The sequence below is a fragment of the Protobothrops mucrosquamatus genome, unplaced genomic scaffold, assembly GCF_001527695.2.
Source record: "Protobothrops mucrosquamatus isolate PMUCROS unplaced genomic scaffold, P.Mucros_1.0 scaffold3384, whole genome shotgun sequence".
In the NCBI taxonomy this organism is placed as follows: Eukaryota; Metazoa; Chordata; class Lepidosauria; order Squamata; family Viperidae; genus Protobothrops; species Protobothrops mucrosquamatus.
In genome coordinates this window covers 25,459-44,376 of record NW_015389366.1, presented here as the reverse complement: position 1 = coordinate 44,376, position 18,918 = coordinate 25,459, and the positions used below count along the sequence as shown (strand labels likewise).

Sequence of the window (18,918 nt, the reverse complement as noted above, 5' to 3'; positions counted from 1 at the left end):
AGACTGGATTTGGCATTTTTGTCTACCTATCGAGTCCTTCCCAAGGACCTGGGATAAGCAGATGTGGATGTTTGATGTTATTACAGATATCTTCACAGGATGGAAGCAGTTCCTAGTAAGGCCGCCTTTTGCAATTGACTAATAGCGAATTTGTCAATGCCAATGGTGTTCAAGTGGTGCTCCAGTTGTTTTGGGATTGTATCCAAGGTGCCTATTACTATTGGTACTACCCTTGCTTGTCTTTGCCACAGTCTTTCTGTAGGTTATTGTTGTTGTTGTTGTTATTATTATTATTATTATTATTATTATTATTATGGATCATCGCACAGTCAGCCAGATGTTCAGACTGGATTTGGCATTTTTGTCTACCTATCGAGTCCTTACCCAGGAGCTGGGATAGGCAGATGTGGATGTTTGATGGTATTACAGATATCGTCGCAGGATGGAAGCAGTTCCTAGTAAAGCTGCCTTTTGCAATTGACTGATGGCAAATTTGTCAATGCCGATGATGCTGTTCAAGTGGTGCTCCAGTTGTTTTGGGATTGCACCCAAGGCGCCTATTACTATTGGTACTACGCTTGCTTGCCTTTGCCACAGTCTTTCTATTTCTATTTGAAGGTCTCTGTATTTTGTTATCTTCTCCAGTTCTTTCTCGTCTATTCTGCTGTCTCCAGGCATCATCACCATCATCACCATCATCATCATCATCATCATCATCATCATCATCATCATTATTATTATTATTATTATTATTACTTTTCCCCTTGCGTTTACAAAAAAGGAATCGGTCGCAAACCCCAACGAAGGAGAAATCACGATTAGTGAACAAACCTTAAGGTCATTTAGTCCAACCCTTTGCTCTCTACAGAAATGGAAGTCATGTCATCTCCTTCCAGGCCCGAATTGAACTTAACCAATGATGAAGAGTTTGTTCTATCCCTTGACTCCAGTATCAAACCACTCATACGATGCCTTCCTAAGCTTCAACAGGAAACTGCCTTCCATCCTGTCCATGGAGATTCTCCATCATCCAGGTCGTGGTTGTCCCAAAGGTGCTTTTTCAGGAGGCAACTTGAAAAAGCCTCTTGAAAAAGCCCCTTTGGGACAACCCTCACCTGGATGACTGAGAATCTCCATAGACATTTTGGGATGGGCACCCTTCGAATGGTGAGGGGGTATAAATGGATTTCCAGAAAACGTTGCAGACTCCAGGACCCATTTGCGCTTCAGTTTGAGATGCAGACAACACAAACTCATCCCCAACAGCCTGTGTGCCTGTCTTCAACAGGGAAGGGACCCAGGGCAGAAAACATCCTGCAGGCATGAAGGCTCCACACCCATTTGCACCACTCTGCTTAGCCACGCTTAATTTAACCAAAATTTACTCCATTAACCCTTCCTTGGAAGCTAAAACATATAAGAAATGGTTGCAGGAATTGGGTATGTCTAGTCTAGAAAAGAAGGACGAGGGGGGACATGATAGCAGTGGTCCAATATCTCAGGGGCTGCCCCAAAGAAGAGGGAGTCAAGCTATTCTCCAAAGCGCCTGAAGGCAGGACAAGAAGCAATGGATGGAAACTAATCAAGGAGAGAAGCGACCTAGAACTAAGGAGAAACTTCCTGACAGTTAGAACAATTAATCAGTGGAACAACTTTGCCTCCAGAAGCGGTGAATGCTCCAACACTGGAGCAATCGGTTCCACTGGAGCAAGTTCCAGGTTGCTTTTCTCCTTGATAAGATTCCATGTTACTTCTTGTCCTACCCTCTGGTGCTTTGGAGAATAAGGTAATTCCCTTTTCTTTGTGACATCCCCTCAAATACTGGAAGACAGTTACATGTCCCTGTTATCCTCCTGTTTGATAGGCTACATTCCTAGCTCCCACAATTGTTCATCATACGATTTAGCCTCTAGACCAGTGATGGCGAACCTTTTAGAAACCGTGCCCCAAAACCACCACCCCAACCCCTGTCCCCGCTCCGCCGTGCCCACTGGACCACCCACCACCTCCATGGCCCACCACAGATTACTCAGGCAGCCCAGCGGCGCCATGGTGGCCCCGCCCTCTGCCCGTGCCCTGCAGCACCATCTGCGCGCGATGGGGTGTAAGGGCAAAGTCTTGTCCCCGCTGCCCGGCTACCATGTCCTTGACTGTGCAGCATTGCATGGCCGTGCCTGGGGGTGACTCCCCTCTGGAGGGCTGCTGGTGAGGAGGGGGCATGAGAGGAGGCAGGGCTGGGGTGACGGTGCGTGTGCCCACAGAGAGGGCTCCGAGTGCCGCCTCTGGCACGCGTGCCATAGGTTCGCATGCCATAGGTTCGCCACCACTGCTCTAGACGCTTTATCGTTTATGCTTTGGAATAGAAGACTCTGAACTAGCTAAAATCAAAGTGCTTTGACAAAACTCATGGGAGTTATCCCCAAGGTGCTTTTTCCAAAAGGTAGCTGGATTTTCTTGGTTTAAAATGCTCATCCAAGAAAAAGCTAATATGATCCTGGGATGTATAAACAGAGGCATAGACTCAAGATCACCCGAAGTACTAGTACCGCTTTATAAAGCCCTAGTAAGACCACACCTGGAATACTGCAGCCAATTTTGGTCACCATATCACAAAAAGGATGTTGAGAGTCTGCAAAAAGTTCAGAGAAGAGAAACTAAGATGATCAAAGACCTGGAAACTAAAACATACGAAGAACGGCTACGGGACTTGGGTTTGGCTAGTCTAAAGAAAGGAAGAAATAGGGGAGACGTTATAGCGGTGTTCCAGTATCTGAGGGGCTGCCACAAAGAAGAGGGGGTCAGGTTGTTCACCAGAACACCAGAGGGAAGGATGAGAAACAATGGTTGGAAGCCGATCAAAGAGAGAAGCAACCTGGAATTAAGAAGAAACATCTGGACAGTGAGGACAATCAACCAGTGGAACAGCTTGCCTCAAGAAATCGTGGGCGCTCCATCACTGGAGATTTTCAAGAAGAGACTGGACATTCATCTGTCTGAGATGGTATAGGTTCTCCGGCTTGAGCAGGGGGCTGGACTAGAAGACCTCCAAGGTCCATTCCATTCCATTCCACATTCCATTCCATTCCATTCCATTCTATTCTATTCTAGCTGCCTTTTGGAAAAGCACCTTAAGGACAACCATGACCTGGATATTTGAGAATCTCCATAGACATTCCTGGGAGTTATTCTCTCCTGAAAAGACCCAAACCTGGTTTATGGGCAATTCCACCATTAACCCCATTCGGAAGATTCCTCTACCCATACTAAAGAGAAAGACCATTGCATCATCACCGTATCAGGTCATCAAAATTGAGATACTTGGCCCCTGACTCATATTTATGACGGTCACAGTGTCTGGGGGGTGGTGGTCATGTGATCATCTTTTGTGACCTTCTGACAAGCAAAGTCAATGGGGGAAGCCAGATTCGCTTAACAACCGTGTTACTAACTTAACAACTGCAGGCAAGAAATGTCGTGAAATGGGACAAAATTCACTTAACAAGGTCTTGCTTAGCAACAAAAATGTTGGGCTCAATTGTGGTTGTAAGTCGAGGACTATATGTACTTTTAATGTGTTCAGGGGGGCTAACTCCCTTAAGTCACCACGTGCTCCCTCCAAAAAGCCAAGGTTAAAACTAATCCAGTTTACCATGACGTGTGAATGTAATTGCCGAGTTCTTAACACTCTCTGCTGGCTAGGAGGTCAAGTAAACCCAGCCCAAGAGTTTTGTCGGGTGGTAGTTCCATTACCCAGACCAAAAATTTAAGTTTGTACTTTTATTAAGCTCTAATTGGCTCGATTTCATTTCACTCTGGTTGATCAGTAAACGTATCCATAGATTCATGGAAACTATGATTTATGGCTAAAAGCAGTGCTGGAATGGAGTTCCGGCACCTTTTTTTGATGGATTTTTCCAAGTTTTAAAAGTAACTTTTGAAAATTTGATGTTTGGTCTACGTGGACTTGAATCTCCCTGTCGAGCGTAGCAGGTCGGCGGCAAAATCATTAAAATGGTGCATGCAGGCTGCTTGTGTGTCAAGTCCGATGCATGCGTACTTTGTCCGCGCTGGTTGTGATGGCGCTGCTCGGCTTGTAATTGGTCGTGTGGTCGCGCACTGAGTGCTTACTGCGGGCAGCGACCATTATGTTTTGTTACACAACTGACATGTTTGGGTGTGTGTACAGTGATTGACTACGTGCGAAAGGTAAATAATTTCTTATTTTAAAAAATTGTTGGTGAATTGAAAATCTTTTTTAAATTTTTAGTGTAAAAGTGTGATCCCAAATTTAAAAATGAAAAAAAAAATTACTTCTCAACCACTGGTCCTGCTAAGAACTGAATATATAATTTTTTTAAATAAAAGCTTAACAAGATGTGAGTTCCGGCACCTTTTTTCTTACAAAAAAAGCACTGACTAAAAGCCATATATGAGTCAAAGCAATTGGGGCTGATCGGACAAAAACCTACTTAAAACAAACCTGGAACTCAGGTTTGAACTCAGTTTGAAAAGGGGAGGAACTTAATTACCAGCCTCTACAGGTAGTCCTCAACTTACGACCACAATTGAGCCCAAATTTTCTGTTGCTAAGCGAGACCTTTGTTCAGTGAATTTTGCCCCATTTTATAACCTTTCTTGCCACAGTTAAGTTGTTAGTAACACGATGGTTGTGTGAATCTGTCTTTGATTTGGCTTAAGTTCGCAAAAGGTGATCACATGAGTCCGGGACACTGCAATCATCAAGCATCTGAATTTTGATCACGTGACTACGGGGATGCTGCAATGGACATAAGTGTGAAAAACAGTCATAAGTCACTTTTTCAGGGCCCTTCAAACTTCAAATGGTCTGTTGCAAGTGGAGGTTTACCTGAATTTAATTTAGAATTCTTCTCCTGAGTTTAATTTAGAAAGCACCCATTCTCAAAATCGCACACCAAAATATTTTTTCGGGTCTCTTTTTTTAAAAACTGGACTGTTCAGGAACTGGATCCAGTGGTTCCTGTGCAGCCTATTTCAAGGTTACTCAAATGTGTCACCTTTAAGACTTGTGGACTTCAACTCCCAGAATCCCCCAGCCAGCCATGAGGAGCATTGAGAAGCATCTACAGTGCTTCTTAAACATGTCACCTTTAAGAGCTGTAGACTTCAATTCCCAGAATCCCCCAGCCAGCCATGAGAAGCACTGAGAAGCATTTACAGTGCTTCTTAAATGTGTCACCTTTAAGACCTGCGGACTTGTCTTTAAGAAAAAGATAAAGTTTAAGCCTCAGCTATTTTTGCTGGGTATTATGGAAAATTTGGATAAAAAAGAAATGGAATTGATGCTGAATTTGATAACTGCTGCGAGGTTATTAATAGCTCAATGTTGGAAAACGGATCGTTTGCCTACTATAGAGGATTGGGCATTTAAAGTTTCAAATTTAGCAGAAATGGCTNAGAATATAATTATTGTATTGTAAACCCTGTGTGTAGCTCTGGGAAGTCGGGGGGAAGGGAGGGGGGTGGGGAAGGGTGGGGTATGAGGGAGGTGGGGAGTTATATTGTAAAAATTTTAAAATTTTTCAATTAAAAAAAAAAAAAAAGACCTGCGGACTTCAACTCCCAGAGTTCCCCAGTCAGCCATGAGGAGCATTGAGAAGCATGGCTGGCTAGGGAATTCTGGGAGTCGAAGTCCGCCGATCTTAAAGGGGACACCTTAAAGAAGCACTGTCCATTTTTCCCAGGACCGGTCCCATCCTGAGCAGAAGAGGGGAGATCAACCCTTGCCCCCCCTCCTCCTTGCCCCCTTACCTGAGAAGCCAACATGTGCTGGGAGAGATGGAAGGGGAACGGGGTGGTGGTGCCCGCTGTCCCTTGAGCCGAGAGTCCCCCGTTCTCCAAGCCCCCTCCGCCTGCCACCGAAGCCAGCAAGTGTCCCATGCCCATCGCCGAAAAGGCGCCCGGAGCCATGGCAAACTGAGTCGGGTGAAGAAAGAAGGGCTGCCCGGCACCCAGAGGGTTGAAGAACTGTTGACCGTGGAGGCCCGAGAGAGCCAAGCTCTGAAGGTGGCTGGGGCTCAGGTGCGGCGGGCTGTCGGTCTGCACCATCAGAGGGGCGAAGGCTTCCTTGCTGCTGCACCCCACCGGGGCACAATCCCCCGGCAATTCCTTTTTGGATCCTTCTTGGGACGGCTGCAGGAGAGGCTCCTTCCTTCTTCCCTCCAGCTTCTCCTTCTCCGAGCTCAGAGGGGTGAAGAGGGAGGCCTCACCGCCTCCGTTGCCTTCTTTGGAGACCTCGCTGGCTTTCCCTCGTTCTTTACTCCGCTCTTCGCCCTGCAAGCAGAGGTTGTGGTTGTGGGGCGGGCTGCCTGGGACCAGGTCCGGGCTGGATCTCTTCACCCCCGATCCCTTCTCCAGCTCTTGGTCACTTCCTTTGTCTTCTGCAAGGAGAAAAAGGCCACTTTAGCCCAACTGGCAGAAGAGAAGAGAAGAGAAGAGAAGAGAAGAGAAGAGAAGAGAAGAGAAGAGAAGAGAAGAGAAGAGAAGAGAAGAGAAGAGAAGAGAAGAGAAGAGAAGAGAAGAGAAGATATGGAATGGAAGAATAGAGTAGAGTAGAGTAGAGTAGAGTAGAGTAGAGTAGAGTAGAGTAGAGTAGAGTAGAGTAGAGTAGAGTAGAGTAGAGTAGAGTAGAACAGAACAGAATAGAATAATAAAGTTGGAAGAGACCTTGGAGGTCATCTAGTCCAACCCCTTGCTCAGGCAGGAAAACCCTATACCATTTCAGACAAATGGCTGTCCAGTCTCTTCTTAAAAATTTCCAGTGTTGGAGCATTCACAATTTCTGGAGGCAGGTTGTTCCACTGGTTAATTGTTCTGGCTGAGTTGTGAGTGGGAGGAACCAGCGTCCTCCAAACTGGGGAAGCCAGTTTCATTTAACGACCGTGTTACTAACTTAACAACTGCAGGGACTGACGTAACAACCGTGGCAGGAAAAATCGTAAAATGGGGCAAAACGTGCTTAACAAATGCTTCATTTAGTAACAGAAATTGGGGGCTCAGTTGTGGCAGTTCTCGTATGTCAAGAACAACCTGTAAAATTTATAAAATGTGTACATGGACAAAAATCACATCAATGTTACAATAAAATGGAGTCTCTTGAAAGATCCTATTTTATAAAATTGAGCCAGCATCTGCTTTGCCTGGCATTAGCGCTGCCAAGAATTCGTGACTCAGGAGAAAGGGGATTTTTTTTTTTAATAGCTTCCTTCTTACTGGAGAACATCAGATATTTTGCTGTAAATACTCCGGTATTCACCTTGCCGCCCAAATAAATGAGACTTTCAGATTTACAGCTTCTTGCTACTAAAATATGACTTGGTATGATCAATAAATCATAAAACCTCCGAGGCTATGACCTAATCACACATTCTTAGAAGGAAATGCCAATGTTTATGCCTCTCCTTTGCTTATAAGGAACCACAGAGTTGTAATAATGTGTGCAATATTCAGAACTCAAAAAAAAATTGATCTTGAAGTCACCGCATTTCGAAATTCATTTCTGTGCAAACGATCAACTAAAGCGCCATCAATTTAAACCTGCCACCAAACCTAAAACCTCTTGTTGTGCAGGTTTACTCAAAAGTAAAATAATGGCTTAAGGCTGAAAGCCTGGACATGTTACTGGCTGAGTTTGCTCTTTTATACTAAACCACCAATCCTGGTTAGCAATCTCTCGTTGCTAAGACAAAACTAGATAAATTGCATTAGAGTTGCATAAATTAGATTGTCGTATTAAGCTATAATGTGGCTGTCTGGCTTGGTTTTAGCAGATACAAAGATATTTCTTGAGAGTAAACTGCTAGAAATTTTAATTCCAAGAAATTTAAAACCAGATGAGCAGAATTCCCCAGATTGAGGAAATAATGGCCTAATTACAGGTAGTCCTAATTACAGTTTGTTTAGTGACCATTCGAAGTTACAACGCCACTGAAAAAAGTGACTTATGACCATTTTTCACACTTATGACCATTGCAACATCCGCACGGTCACGTGATTAAAATTTGGATGCTTGACAACTGACTCACATTTATGCAGCGTCCCAAGGTCATGTCAGGAAAAGTTGTAAAATGGGGTAAATCTCACTTAACAAAATTCTCACAACATAAATTGGGGACTCAGTCGTGGTTGTAAATTGAGGACTACCTGTATAGTGAATTTTTTGCGGGCACTTATAGGTGTGTGAAGATGGCAACCTTGATCCTTTTATTGTCAGTTCATTTGGTGGGGACTTAGAAACCCCCATGTTCGTTAATTTTAAGAATTAGAAAAGCCTCACTAATTTTAAGAATTCCAGGGATTTTCTGAAAGTTTTTAGGGCAAAATGTGTCTTAAAAATTCCAGAGGGAAAAAAAAGTGGGTTTAATACAGCCAGCAGGGGGCGATGGGTAGCAAAGTCTCTCTTCCCCAAAATTACATTATGAGTAGCAAGGAACTAAGTTGAAGGGAACAGAGAGATAATTCTCTGCAGAAAATATTTTTTAAAAAAATTTAAATATTAAAATATTGGGGAAAACCCTTTTTTGAGTTGCAGTCCAAGCATCTTCAAATCACCAAGGTTGAGAGACACAGGTGTAGTAGGGTCTGCTCCATGAATAAACATAATTTAAGCTTAGAAACATCTCTGTTTCTCACCTCTTTGGGACCTGCAAATCTCCAACTATGGCAAAATGCAGACAGTCCTCGACTTACAACAGTTCACTTAGTGACCATTCAAAGTTACAACGGCCCTGAAAAAAGTGACTTATGATTGTTTTTCACACTTATGACCGTTGCAGCAGCTGATTCATATTTATGACAGTTGCAGTGTCCTGGGTTCAGGTGATCCCCTTTTACGACCTTCTGACAAGCAAAGACAACAGGGAAGCCAAATTCACTTAATGACCGCGTTACTAACTTAACAACGGCAGCGATTCACTTAACAAATGTGGCTAGAAAAGTCGTAAAATGGGACAAATTCACTTAACAAATTTCTCACTTAACTACATAAACTTTGGGCTCCATTGTGGTCGTAAGTTGAGGACTACCAGCATAAATTAACTGGGATAGGGTGGTGGATTCTTACGATTATAATTTGGGAAGGAGTTAGATCACACAGCAGTACAGGTAGTCCTTGATTTACAACCTTTTGTTTAGTGACTGTTCAAAGTTACAAACGGCACTGGAAAAAAATGACTTACAACCATTTTTCACATGTACAACCATTGCAGCATCCGCAGGGCCACGTGACCAAAAATCCAGACTCTTGGCAACTGGCATGTACTTAATGACGGTTGCAGTGTCCCGGGGTCATGTGATCCCCTTTTGGGAACTTCTGACAAGCAAAGTCAGGTTCGCTTAACAAGTGTGTTACTAATTTAACAATTGCAAGTGATTCAGTGAACAACCATGGCAAGAAAGGTCGCAAAATGGGACAAACAACCACTGTCTCGCTTAGCAACAGAAATGGGCTCAACTGTCATAAGTAGAGGACTACGTATATGTTTGGGTTTTTTTTTCATGGAAAAAGTTCAAACTTTTTTAAAGGGGGAAAATGCTGAACGGGGGCTCCAGGGATTCAGGATTGGAACCGGGGTGCCTCCCCTCCCCATTTGGAGAAGGACCCGCCCCTCCACCCCCGTGTGGGCTCTGTTCCCCTCCAGAAAGATCCTCACCTCTGCTGTTCCGGTGGACCCGCAAAGGGCTGGGAGTTGTGGCCAACGGGGAGTGAAGGGACTCTTGAACTGGACCAGGTTCACAAGAAGAGGCATCCGATTCGCCCCCATCTCTGTCCTGCTTGCAGGGGTCCTCATACATCCTCAGGGAAGGCAGAGTCAGCTGTTTCCTTTCAGTGGGGAAAAGAAGGGGAGGGGGACAAGTTTTAATCTTCAGCATCAGCGTTTCAGAGGGTCTGAGTCCCTCCCCCCCACTTCTTTCTCCCTCTCATCCCCAGAATTTGTGGGTGCTCCATCACTGGAGGTTTCCAAAAAGAGATTGGGCAGCCATTTTGCCTGGAATGATGTGTACAGCACTGATTCTCAACCTTGGCAGCTGGAAGTTGCGTGGACTTCAGTTCCCAGAATTCCCTAGCCAGACTTGCTAGGATCTCCTGCTTGAGCTGGCTGAGGAATTCTGGGAGTTGAAGTCCACACATCTTCCAGCTGCCAAGGTTGAGAGACATAGGTGTGGGGTCTCCTGCTTGGGCTGGCTGAGGAATTCTGGGAGTTGAAGTCCACGCATCGTCAAGCTGCCAAGGTTGAGAGACATAGGTGTGGGGTCTCCTGCTTGGGCTGGCTGAGGAATTCTGGGAGTTGAAGTCCACACATCTCCCAGTTGCCAAGGTTGAGAGACATAGGTGTAGGGTCTCCTGCTTGAGCAGGGGGTTGGACTAGAAGACCTCCAAGGTCCCTTCCAATCCTTCAACAGATAGTCCTCAACTTACAATAGTTCATTTAGTGACCGTTCAAAGTTACAACTGAAAAATGTGACTTATGACAGCTTTTCACGGTTACGACCGTTGCAGCATCCCCGTGATCATGTGATCAAAATTCAGATGCTTGGCAACGGGTTGATATTTATGACCGCGGCTCTGTGTCGCAAGGTCATGGGATCCCCTTTTTGTGACTTTCTGACCGGCAAAGCCAATGGGAAAGCCAGATTCACTTAACCATCGGGTTACTAACTTATCAACTGGAGCGGTTCCCTTAATAACTGTGGCAAGAAAGGCTGTAAACTGGGGCAAGTCTCACTTAGCAAATGTCTCATTTAACGACAGAAATGTTGGGGTCAATTGTGGTCATAAGTCGAGGACTACCTGTAGTCTATGTTTTACTTCTCGAGGTCAAAAAAACCCACCAGGTGACAGTACCCCAAAAGTTCCCAACGAAACCAGACATGGACATCACCTCACTAAAGCCGAGCCACTTTTGAGGAAAATGGATTCCCGCTCAAAAATCTGCCTTATATGCTTGACGGCAATGTGGAAGGACCTTGATGCTGCTTTCTCAGTTGATTAATTTCTCAGCCTAATTGGCATGCTAGGAAATCAACGAGTGATCTCCCATCCAATTGCTAACCGGGCCTCCCCCTGCTTAGATAGCCAAAATGGCCCCTGTGCTGCCATTTGCTAAAGGGTTACTGACTGCTATAAAACCTGGAGCAAAAACCACGGCCTAGACCTCCTTTCCTTTCACAAGTTCATCCTCATTTCCCCAATGCTAAAATTTAGAGCTGGCTGAGATAACATGTTATTTGTGGAAGGCAGAGCAGTTTAAGGTACCTTGGAAGCTGTGCTTTAACCGAAGACGCCATGTTTTAGCTAAGGTCGTGCTTTGAATGTTGAGTCAAGTTTGTGTAGGGTTTAATAGAATATAGAATAATAGGGTTGGAAGGGACCTTGGAGGTCTTCTAGTCCAACCCCCTGCTAGAGCAGGAGACCCTCTACCAGGGGTAGGCAACCTTGGCTCTTTTATGACTCATGGACTTCAACTCCCAGAATTTCTGAGCCAGCCATGCTGAGGAGAAATGGAGAGGTTTCCAAGCTGAGCCATGCCGGCTCAGGAATTCTGGGAGTTGAAGTCCACGAGTCATAAAAGAGCCAAGGTTGCCTATCCCTGCCCTATACCATTTCAGACAAATGGTGATCCAATCTCTTCTTGAAAACCTCGAGTAATGGAGCACCCACAACTTCTGGTGGCAAGCTGTTCCACTGGTTAAATGTTCTAACTGTCAGGAAATTTCTCCTTAATTCCAGGTTACTTCTCTCCCTGATTAGTTTCCGACCCTTGCTTCTTGTCCTGCCTTCAGGTACTTCAGAGAATAGGTTGACCCCCTCTTCTGTGTGGCAGCCCCTCAAATATTGGAACACTGCTATCTTGTCACCCCTAATCTTCTCTCCTCTCCTCCCCTTCTCTCCCCCCCATCCCTCCCCTCTCTTCCCTTCTCTGCAACTTAATGAGTTGCATATAAATCCCGCAACTGTGACTTGCGGGATTTATATGCAATGTTTATGGCAAGGTGCTATCAAAACCCAGGCAGCAGGAGGTTGTTTAATAAACCATGATTAAACTAACCACAGTTCAATATCTTGGATGAACACAGTATTTGATTACAAAGTTGGGTTAATTTCTCTTGTTTTCAACAAGCTGAAGACTCAGTCAAGCTCGTAAGGCTTCCCACAACATTTCTGAGTAAACATCACTAAGGTTGCCGATAACAATAACAAATTTGCAATACAACATTGCAATACAATTTTGTGAAAGCTTGTTCCAAAATCAATCCAGTACAGGTCTTCCTCCCGAGGGACTATATTTAGGATGACCAAACAAAGATAAGGAGAAAGTGCATTGGCCCATTGGAATAAATTCGACTTTATTGACATTAAGGGAAAAAATATATATACTCTCAATTTACCTTTTCTCTCTTCGTCCATTCCCTGTATCTCGGAATCCTTTTGCAAAGGGGTTGTTATCTATCTTCAGCTGGGTGATCTGAGGGAAAAAAAATGGAAATAATGTTCAGAAACACTCCAAACCTATTGCCCCCAACAATGTCACGTTTTTCAGTGCCGTCGTAAATCCGAACAGTCACTAAGCAAACCGTTGTAAGTCAAGGACTGTATTCCCTGGGGTTTTAAAAAACAGAATGTTGGAGAAATAAGATAGAAGAAAATGCGAATGGGGGGGAGGGGGCAGAGAAGTGGGGCTTTTGGAGGGGACTAAAGGAAGGAAGGGGTCTCCGCCCCATCTCCAGACCCCAAGATCTGTAAAAGCCAGATTTTCAGGGATTTTTCCCCCCCTTCCCCCCCCCCCAGGCTGGCTGGGCTTCTCTTGCCTGGTGGCCTCGTAAATTTGAAGGGCGAAGGCCGTAACCGATTAACAACCTTCCACCGTGAAGCAAAAGCCCCCAAGCAAAAGGGGGGAACAAGTGGGGGGGGCTGGCAATGAAAAACTCCTCTCTTCTCAGCCGAGTCCCTCCCTGCTAGCATTTGCAAAAGAAATTTCTCAGCATCCTTCCTTTGCTGCCGGCTTCAGATCTAATTCCGATCCCATTTCCAGCCAGGGGTTTATACCTTGGATCCGGACCCTAATTATACTATAAAAACTTCTCCTCTCCCTCATTTCCTTCCTTCTAGGCCCGAGCACCACAAACTAAGGAGGCCTTGTCCAAAAAACTATTTTACAGAGATTTGCTGCAATGTGCTGATTTAAAGCGGGGTTTCTTGCATGTATTATGAGAAAGCTGCTCTCCCGATTCTCGGGGACACCTGTTTGAAACCCGGGGTTGCATTCCCACAACCAGGTCAGCTGAAGACCTACCAAGGCCCTTCGGAGGACAGTTCTGGCCTTGTTTTGATGCTCCACTCCCGAGCGGTTTTAGAATTTCAGGGACTGAATTAGCAACTGCATTTTGCAAGTCAGCTTGCGTTTTATTGTAAACTGGAACGTGACTTTTTACCTCTCTCTCTATACCTATATTTTACAGTTTCATTCTTAGTGCGGTAAGTGGAATTATCTTGTGGTGAAATAGGCGGCCAAGAAATGTAATAAATAAATAAAAATAAAGTCAGTTCCTGGTTAATGCACGGCGGGGTAAGGGGGTGGGGGAAGCATACAACCAATTTATTCAATTGGCAGCATAAGCTGGTTGGGGGAATTCAGACCCCAATTCTCTGCTTCCCTGCTCCTTTCCTGACGCCCCCCCCCAAAAAATCAGGGAAATCTGGAGGGTGCTTTCAAGCACCACTTATGCAGGGTTGGCTAAAGTTTGCAGATTTTAGCTAAATAGGAACTTTAGTCTGCACTACATGGCCTGGTTTTACATATTTTGTTGTTGTTAGTTGCGAAGTCGTGTCCGACTCATCGCGACCCCAAGGACGACGTTCCTCCAGGCCTTCCTGTCCTCTACCATCTTCTAGAGTCCATTTAAGCTCACGCCTCCTGCTTCAGTGACTCCATCCAGCCACCTCATTCTCCGTAGTCCCCTTCTTCTATTGCCCTCGATCTTAAACTGGCTCTAATGGGGTTGAGTTCAAAGGGTCACGAAAAACCACCCATTGTTTTAGGAAGTTGTGTGAATCAGGCCACTAGGGCTGATTCGTGTGAATGCGGCAACGGTTCCGGTCACCCGGGGTTACCATTTCTTCTGAACTAGTGGCTCCTACAATCCTCTATTTATTCTATTATCTCCCTCTCCCCTCACCCCGGAAGTGAGGAGGGGGGGGGAAATGAACACTGAGAAACTGTGTGAAAGCATTTTTTTTAAAAAAGATGTTTCTGGAAGATAGATAAAGACTCTGGAACATCTCTTAAAACCTTGAAGATATTCCTAGAGGACACACACACAAAAAATCAGAAGGATAAAGGGGGGGATAGTTTGGAGATTTTTTTCTATAACAAAAACGTCGCACGGATGAGGTATCCCCTTCTAATATTAATAGAGGGCCAGTTTGGTGTAGCAGCGGATAAGGTGCTGGCCTGAAAACCAGGCGGTGTAGAATTCTAGTCCTGTTTGAGGCACGAAAGTTGACTGGGTGAGTTTGGGCCAATCACCAGGAGTCTGAGAATTCTAATCCCACCTTAGGTCTGAAAGCTGGTTGGGTGGCTTTGAGCCAATCACCAGGAGACGGTGAGTTCTAGCTGCGCCTTAGGCACGAAAATCGGTTTTGGTGACTTTGGGCCAGTCCCTTTCTTTCAGCCCAACCCACCACGCAGGATTGCCGTTGTGGGAAAAATAGGAAGAGGGAGAAGTATTGGATACGTTCGCTGGCTTGAATTACCTACAAAGTAATAAAGGCAGGACATAACCTAAATAAATAAATATACAATCCGCCCTGCATGTTAGATATTTAAGACCGAAAGCCAAGCCTCCGGTCACAAATCGTAGAGCGGAAATTAGATTTCTCTTTCCCTAATACTAGCCTTACACCTCGCTTCGATGGGGTGGCTACTTGTCTCAAATTCCTAGACTTAAAAAAAAAAGAAGAAGAAGAGGAGGGGGAGGAGGAGGAGCAAAAAGAGACAAATCCAGGAAGCTTAAAGCTCAATGGAACCTCCGTGGATCATGGCAGTCTACCTTGAATTACCCATTGGAAATCTACTGTTTAGGCTGGTTCATTTTTTCAAATCTAGCCCCTTGGAAGTTAAGAGTTGAAAGGCGGGACAAATCAGGAAATTAAGGAAGAGAGACCCAGCCCTTAATCACCCACCCACCCAGGCATACCCCACCAAGTTCTTGCCTTGTCATTTTGATAAGCGGTCACCGCAATGAAGTCGGTTTCCGGGAACACGTAGGTGCGGAAAGTGCTGTAAGGTAACTTGAGGATGTCGTTAGCTCGGACTATGTGGAACCTGGGCTGGTACTTATGCATGGAATTGAGGATCGTCTGTAAAGGAAGCCAGGAGAGAGGAGAAAGCAGGTTAAAAGCTAGGCAAAGAGAAGAGGGGAGGGGGGGGAAATCCGGACCTCTTTTAAACACGGCTGTGTGACGCTATCATGCTCATTTTAAAAAAGGGGGGGGGAAATCTGCTTATTGTTTTGTTTTTATGCCCGTTAAAAAATCCCATTGCATCCATCCATCCATCCACCAATAAAGTTAGAAAGAATACTTGTTTGGGGGGGGGGGAGGAGAAAAAGAGGGAGAGTTTAGGATTAAATACAGTTCTCGGGAACACTGCAATCCCATCATAAATAAATAAATAAATAAATAAATAAATAAATAAATAAATAAATAAATAAATAAATAAATATAATAAATATAATAAATATAATAAATATAATAAATAAGAGAAGGAAAGCATCAGCAAAAAAAAAGGGCTTATGGAACAATCTCTTTTCAGGATCAGCCCAGCCCCAAATTTAATCCGAAACTGAACTTGAATTTATTTAATTATATTTTTTTTGCTAGTAGAGGCAAGGATGATTTTTGAGTCACTTGGGTGGAAGTTATAGAAACTGAATAAATAAATCAAATGGTTTTGCTGGTGACAGAAGGGGCAGAGAAAATTCCGAGGGAGACGGGCCGGTCCCGGAAGCCAGTTCCCAGAGAGGGAATTGCCCTCTCCATAGGGTTTTGTTTTGTTTTTTAGGAAGAAGAAAAAAAAATTGAAAGAGCAGAAGAAAAAGCTCTGTTTTAAAACTGCTGGCCCAGGTTAAGAGGTATAAGAACAAGGAGAGATTTAAGTAGCTTCCTCACGAGTAAAGCTTTACAAATGGTGGTCCCAGGCTCAAACAACGCCTTGCTTGGGGCCTAGACGGAGAAACCTCACATTCTTCAGTGTGCTTTTATAACACATAATTGCTTTTTTATTTATATATTTATCATCATCCATGTCTTGGGAATTAGAGGAATTATGGTGCCGGACCAGAATTTCCATTGGTCAGCAAAGTCGTCATTCAGCGAGTCATGTCCAAAGGTATTACCTTATCGCCACGGTTGCTAAGCGAATCGCATCCATCGTTAAATGGATCAATAGGTTGTTAAGTGAATCCAGCTTCCTTTACTGATTTTGTTTGTCAGAAAGCCAGTTGGGAAAGTCGCAAATGGTGATCATTTGGACCCCAGGATGCTGCAGTGGTCAAGTTCCTGAATTTGGAACACGCGACCATGAGGAGGCTTCAGTGGTCATAAGGGCGAGGACTGTCTTAAGTCACATTTTTCAGAAGGCTGATGGCATGGTTGTAAGCCAAGGACTATCTGTATGGGAGGGGAGCTCAAGAAACTATTTTCCTGTGCTCCAAGCCTTGTCTTACAATTCTGACTTTCTGGTTTCTTTTTCCTCTAGCTTCCCCATTCTTCCCCACCCCACCCTACCCCCCAAAAAAAAACCTCAGCAAGGAATTATTTGAGTCTGAAACCTCAACCTGTAAAGCATTACTCTCCCTGCTCTTAAATAAAGGGGGAAAAATGTTAAAAATCGATGCAGAATTCTATCCAACGACGAAACAGATTAATAGCAATAATGCTGACAGCTTAAAGGTAGGTTAAGAAAAGTTCCTTTTTCTCTGGGGAAAACAGTTGGAAGCCCCCTCCCCTCCTTTCTCGGTTCCCACGGAAATCCGGGGGCTGTCAAAAGGGCTTCCCCCCCCAAAGGAGGAAGGACGTACACCCCAAAGCACCAACTTCTTTTGATCAACCCCCCCCCCCCGTCTCCTGTCTCCTTCGAAGGCCACTAAGACGCTTGACTCCAGAGTAAATCGGAGAGAGCCAACAGAAACCCGTTTTCTTTGCTTGCGGCCTCCCTAAGGCGCTAGTCCTCCGCACCTCGGCTGCCATCAACCCAACCGACAAACAGCGGCGAGCCGCAGGAATTCGAATCGGATCCCCCCCCCCTTCTCTGGCGAGCGTTTCACCGGAGCTGGTTTGAAACAAAGGGAGGGGGGAGGAAGCGCAAAAGCCCCCCCCCCCTGCTTTCCACTTCCACGCCTCCCCACGAGAACCGGATCGGCGGGAGATCTCCGGAAGCAAAGAAAGATCCGTTTGGATCCAAGATCCTGGCGACTAAAGAGAATAAAGAGTCGCCGATCTTTGGCAGCAGCGCCGGGTTGGTCTGGTCTCCCCTTTGGGGGGGGGGAGAGAAAAGCGCGGCGCAGAGCGAGCGATCCTAACAGCTGGCTCGGGGGATCGAGAAGGAGCCGATCCACCCGATCTGGGAGACACCTTGCTCCCGAACAAGTTGAAGAAAAACGACGGGACCCCCAACTTTTATATGCTTTTTCTTCCCCCTTCTAACTGGCTCGGATCTCTAAAACGGGGCAAATCCGGCAGGTTCATTTCCAATCAATCAATCAATCAATCAATCAATCAATCAAGGGAGATCCCGGGTACAAACTCCATTGGATTCCCGGAGCCGCAAAGGGGTGGGTGGGTGATCCAATTCAATCAGGCTTCACTCCCTCTGGGTCTGGGACAATAGCCCAGGTTATCAGTATGGCTACTAGTTCGAGTTGGGGAAGATGGGGCTTGTAGTCCCATCAGTCCTGAGGAAGCCTGGATGGGGAGCTATTCTAAATTATTTGGCGTGGGGAAATGGGGTGGGGGGGTGTCCAAGAGACAAGGGAAATCTAGTGGCTGGGAAATCAGGTCCTTAGAGCGAATACAAGGCCGCCCCGGGATCCTTAAAAGCGATCAAATCCGTTTCCAACGAGATCTACCTGCCTCTGGTTCACGCTCAACAGCTCTGGGTTCGAAGAAACGCCGTCAAGGCTTAACGCTAGCGTTAGAACGTATCTTACGACTCACAAGGGACCGCCTGAACATCCAGGCTTAAAACACGGAGACACATTCACACGTGCAAAGAGTGAACAGAATGGTTTTTTTTCTCGGAAGTAAATCTCAAATCAGACGCCATTGGATCACTAGATCAGGGTTTGGGGTCGTTTCTGGCCACCGATTCGATTTTCAGAAGGATTTAACCCCCTCCCATTTTGGACACACACACCCCAGACATAATAATTATTTTCATTTATATCTGCAGCATTTAACCACCCATTTTTTTGGGGGGGGCCTTCATTCTTAATCCGCTCCCGTCAGTCCCTTTCTTGGGTTGCTAATTCCCTTAAACCGAGTTCACCTCGGATTTAAATTCCATCACATGGAACTAACTTGTAGCTGAAAGGGAAAAGGGCCCATTTTAAACCGCTTTATTTTTCGCAAGCTAATTTATTTTTTTTTTTTTTTGTGGGGGATCTAATTCCTCCGAAGGAAGGTCCCCTGAATTTCAAAGAGGCTTTCTTTCAAACCAGTTTTAAAAAGAATTTTTAAAAGAGATGGGCCTGGCTGATAATTCGAATTAAAGGACTGGGGTGAGATCAACCCTAAAACGGAGGCGGCTCTGATCCGTTTGCGCTTGATAAACCGCTTGCCCTTGACTTACTGTTTCATTCAGTGGAGCTGGAAACCTATGA

At 45.2% G+C, this 18,918-nt stretch overlaps 1 protein-coding gene across 1 annotated transcript in view; it reads right to left on the bottom strand.

Moving 5' to 3' along the window:
- Window positions 1-18,918, bottom strand: part of TBX2 (T-box 2) — a 43,122-nt gene that overhangs the window by 12,849 nt on the left and 11,355 nt on the right. Inside the window, exons 3-6 of the mRNA XM_015826922.1 lie at window positions 15,251-15,397; window positions 12,427-12,503; window positions 9,690-9,859; window positions 5,791-6,419 (exon numbers count right to left, since the gene is read on the bottom strand). Of these exons, the coding sequence (XP_015682408.1) occupies window positions 5,791-6,419; window positions 9,690-9,859; window positions 12,427-12,503; window positions 15,251-15,397 (1,023 nt within the window). The remainder of the gene's footprint in view (window positions 1-5,790; window positions 6,420-9,689; window positions 9,860-12,426; window positions 12,504-15,250; window positions 15,398-18,918) is intronic.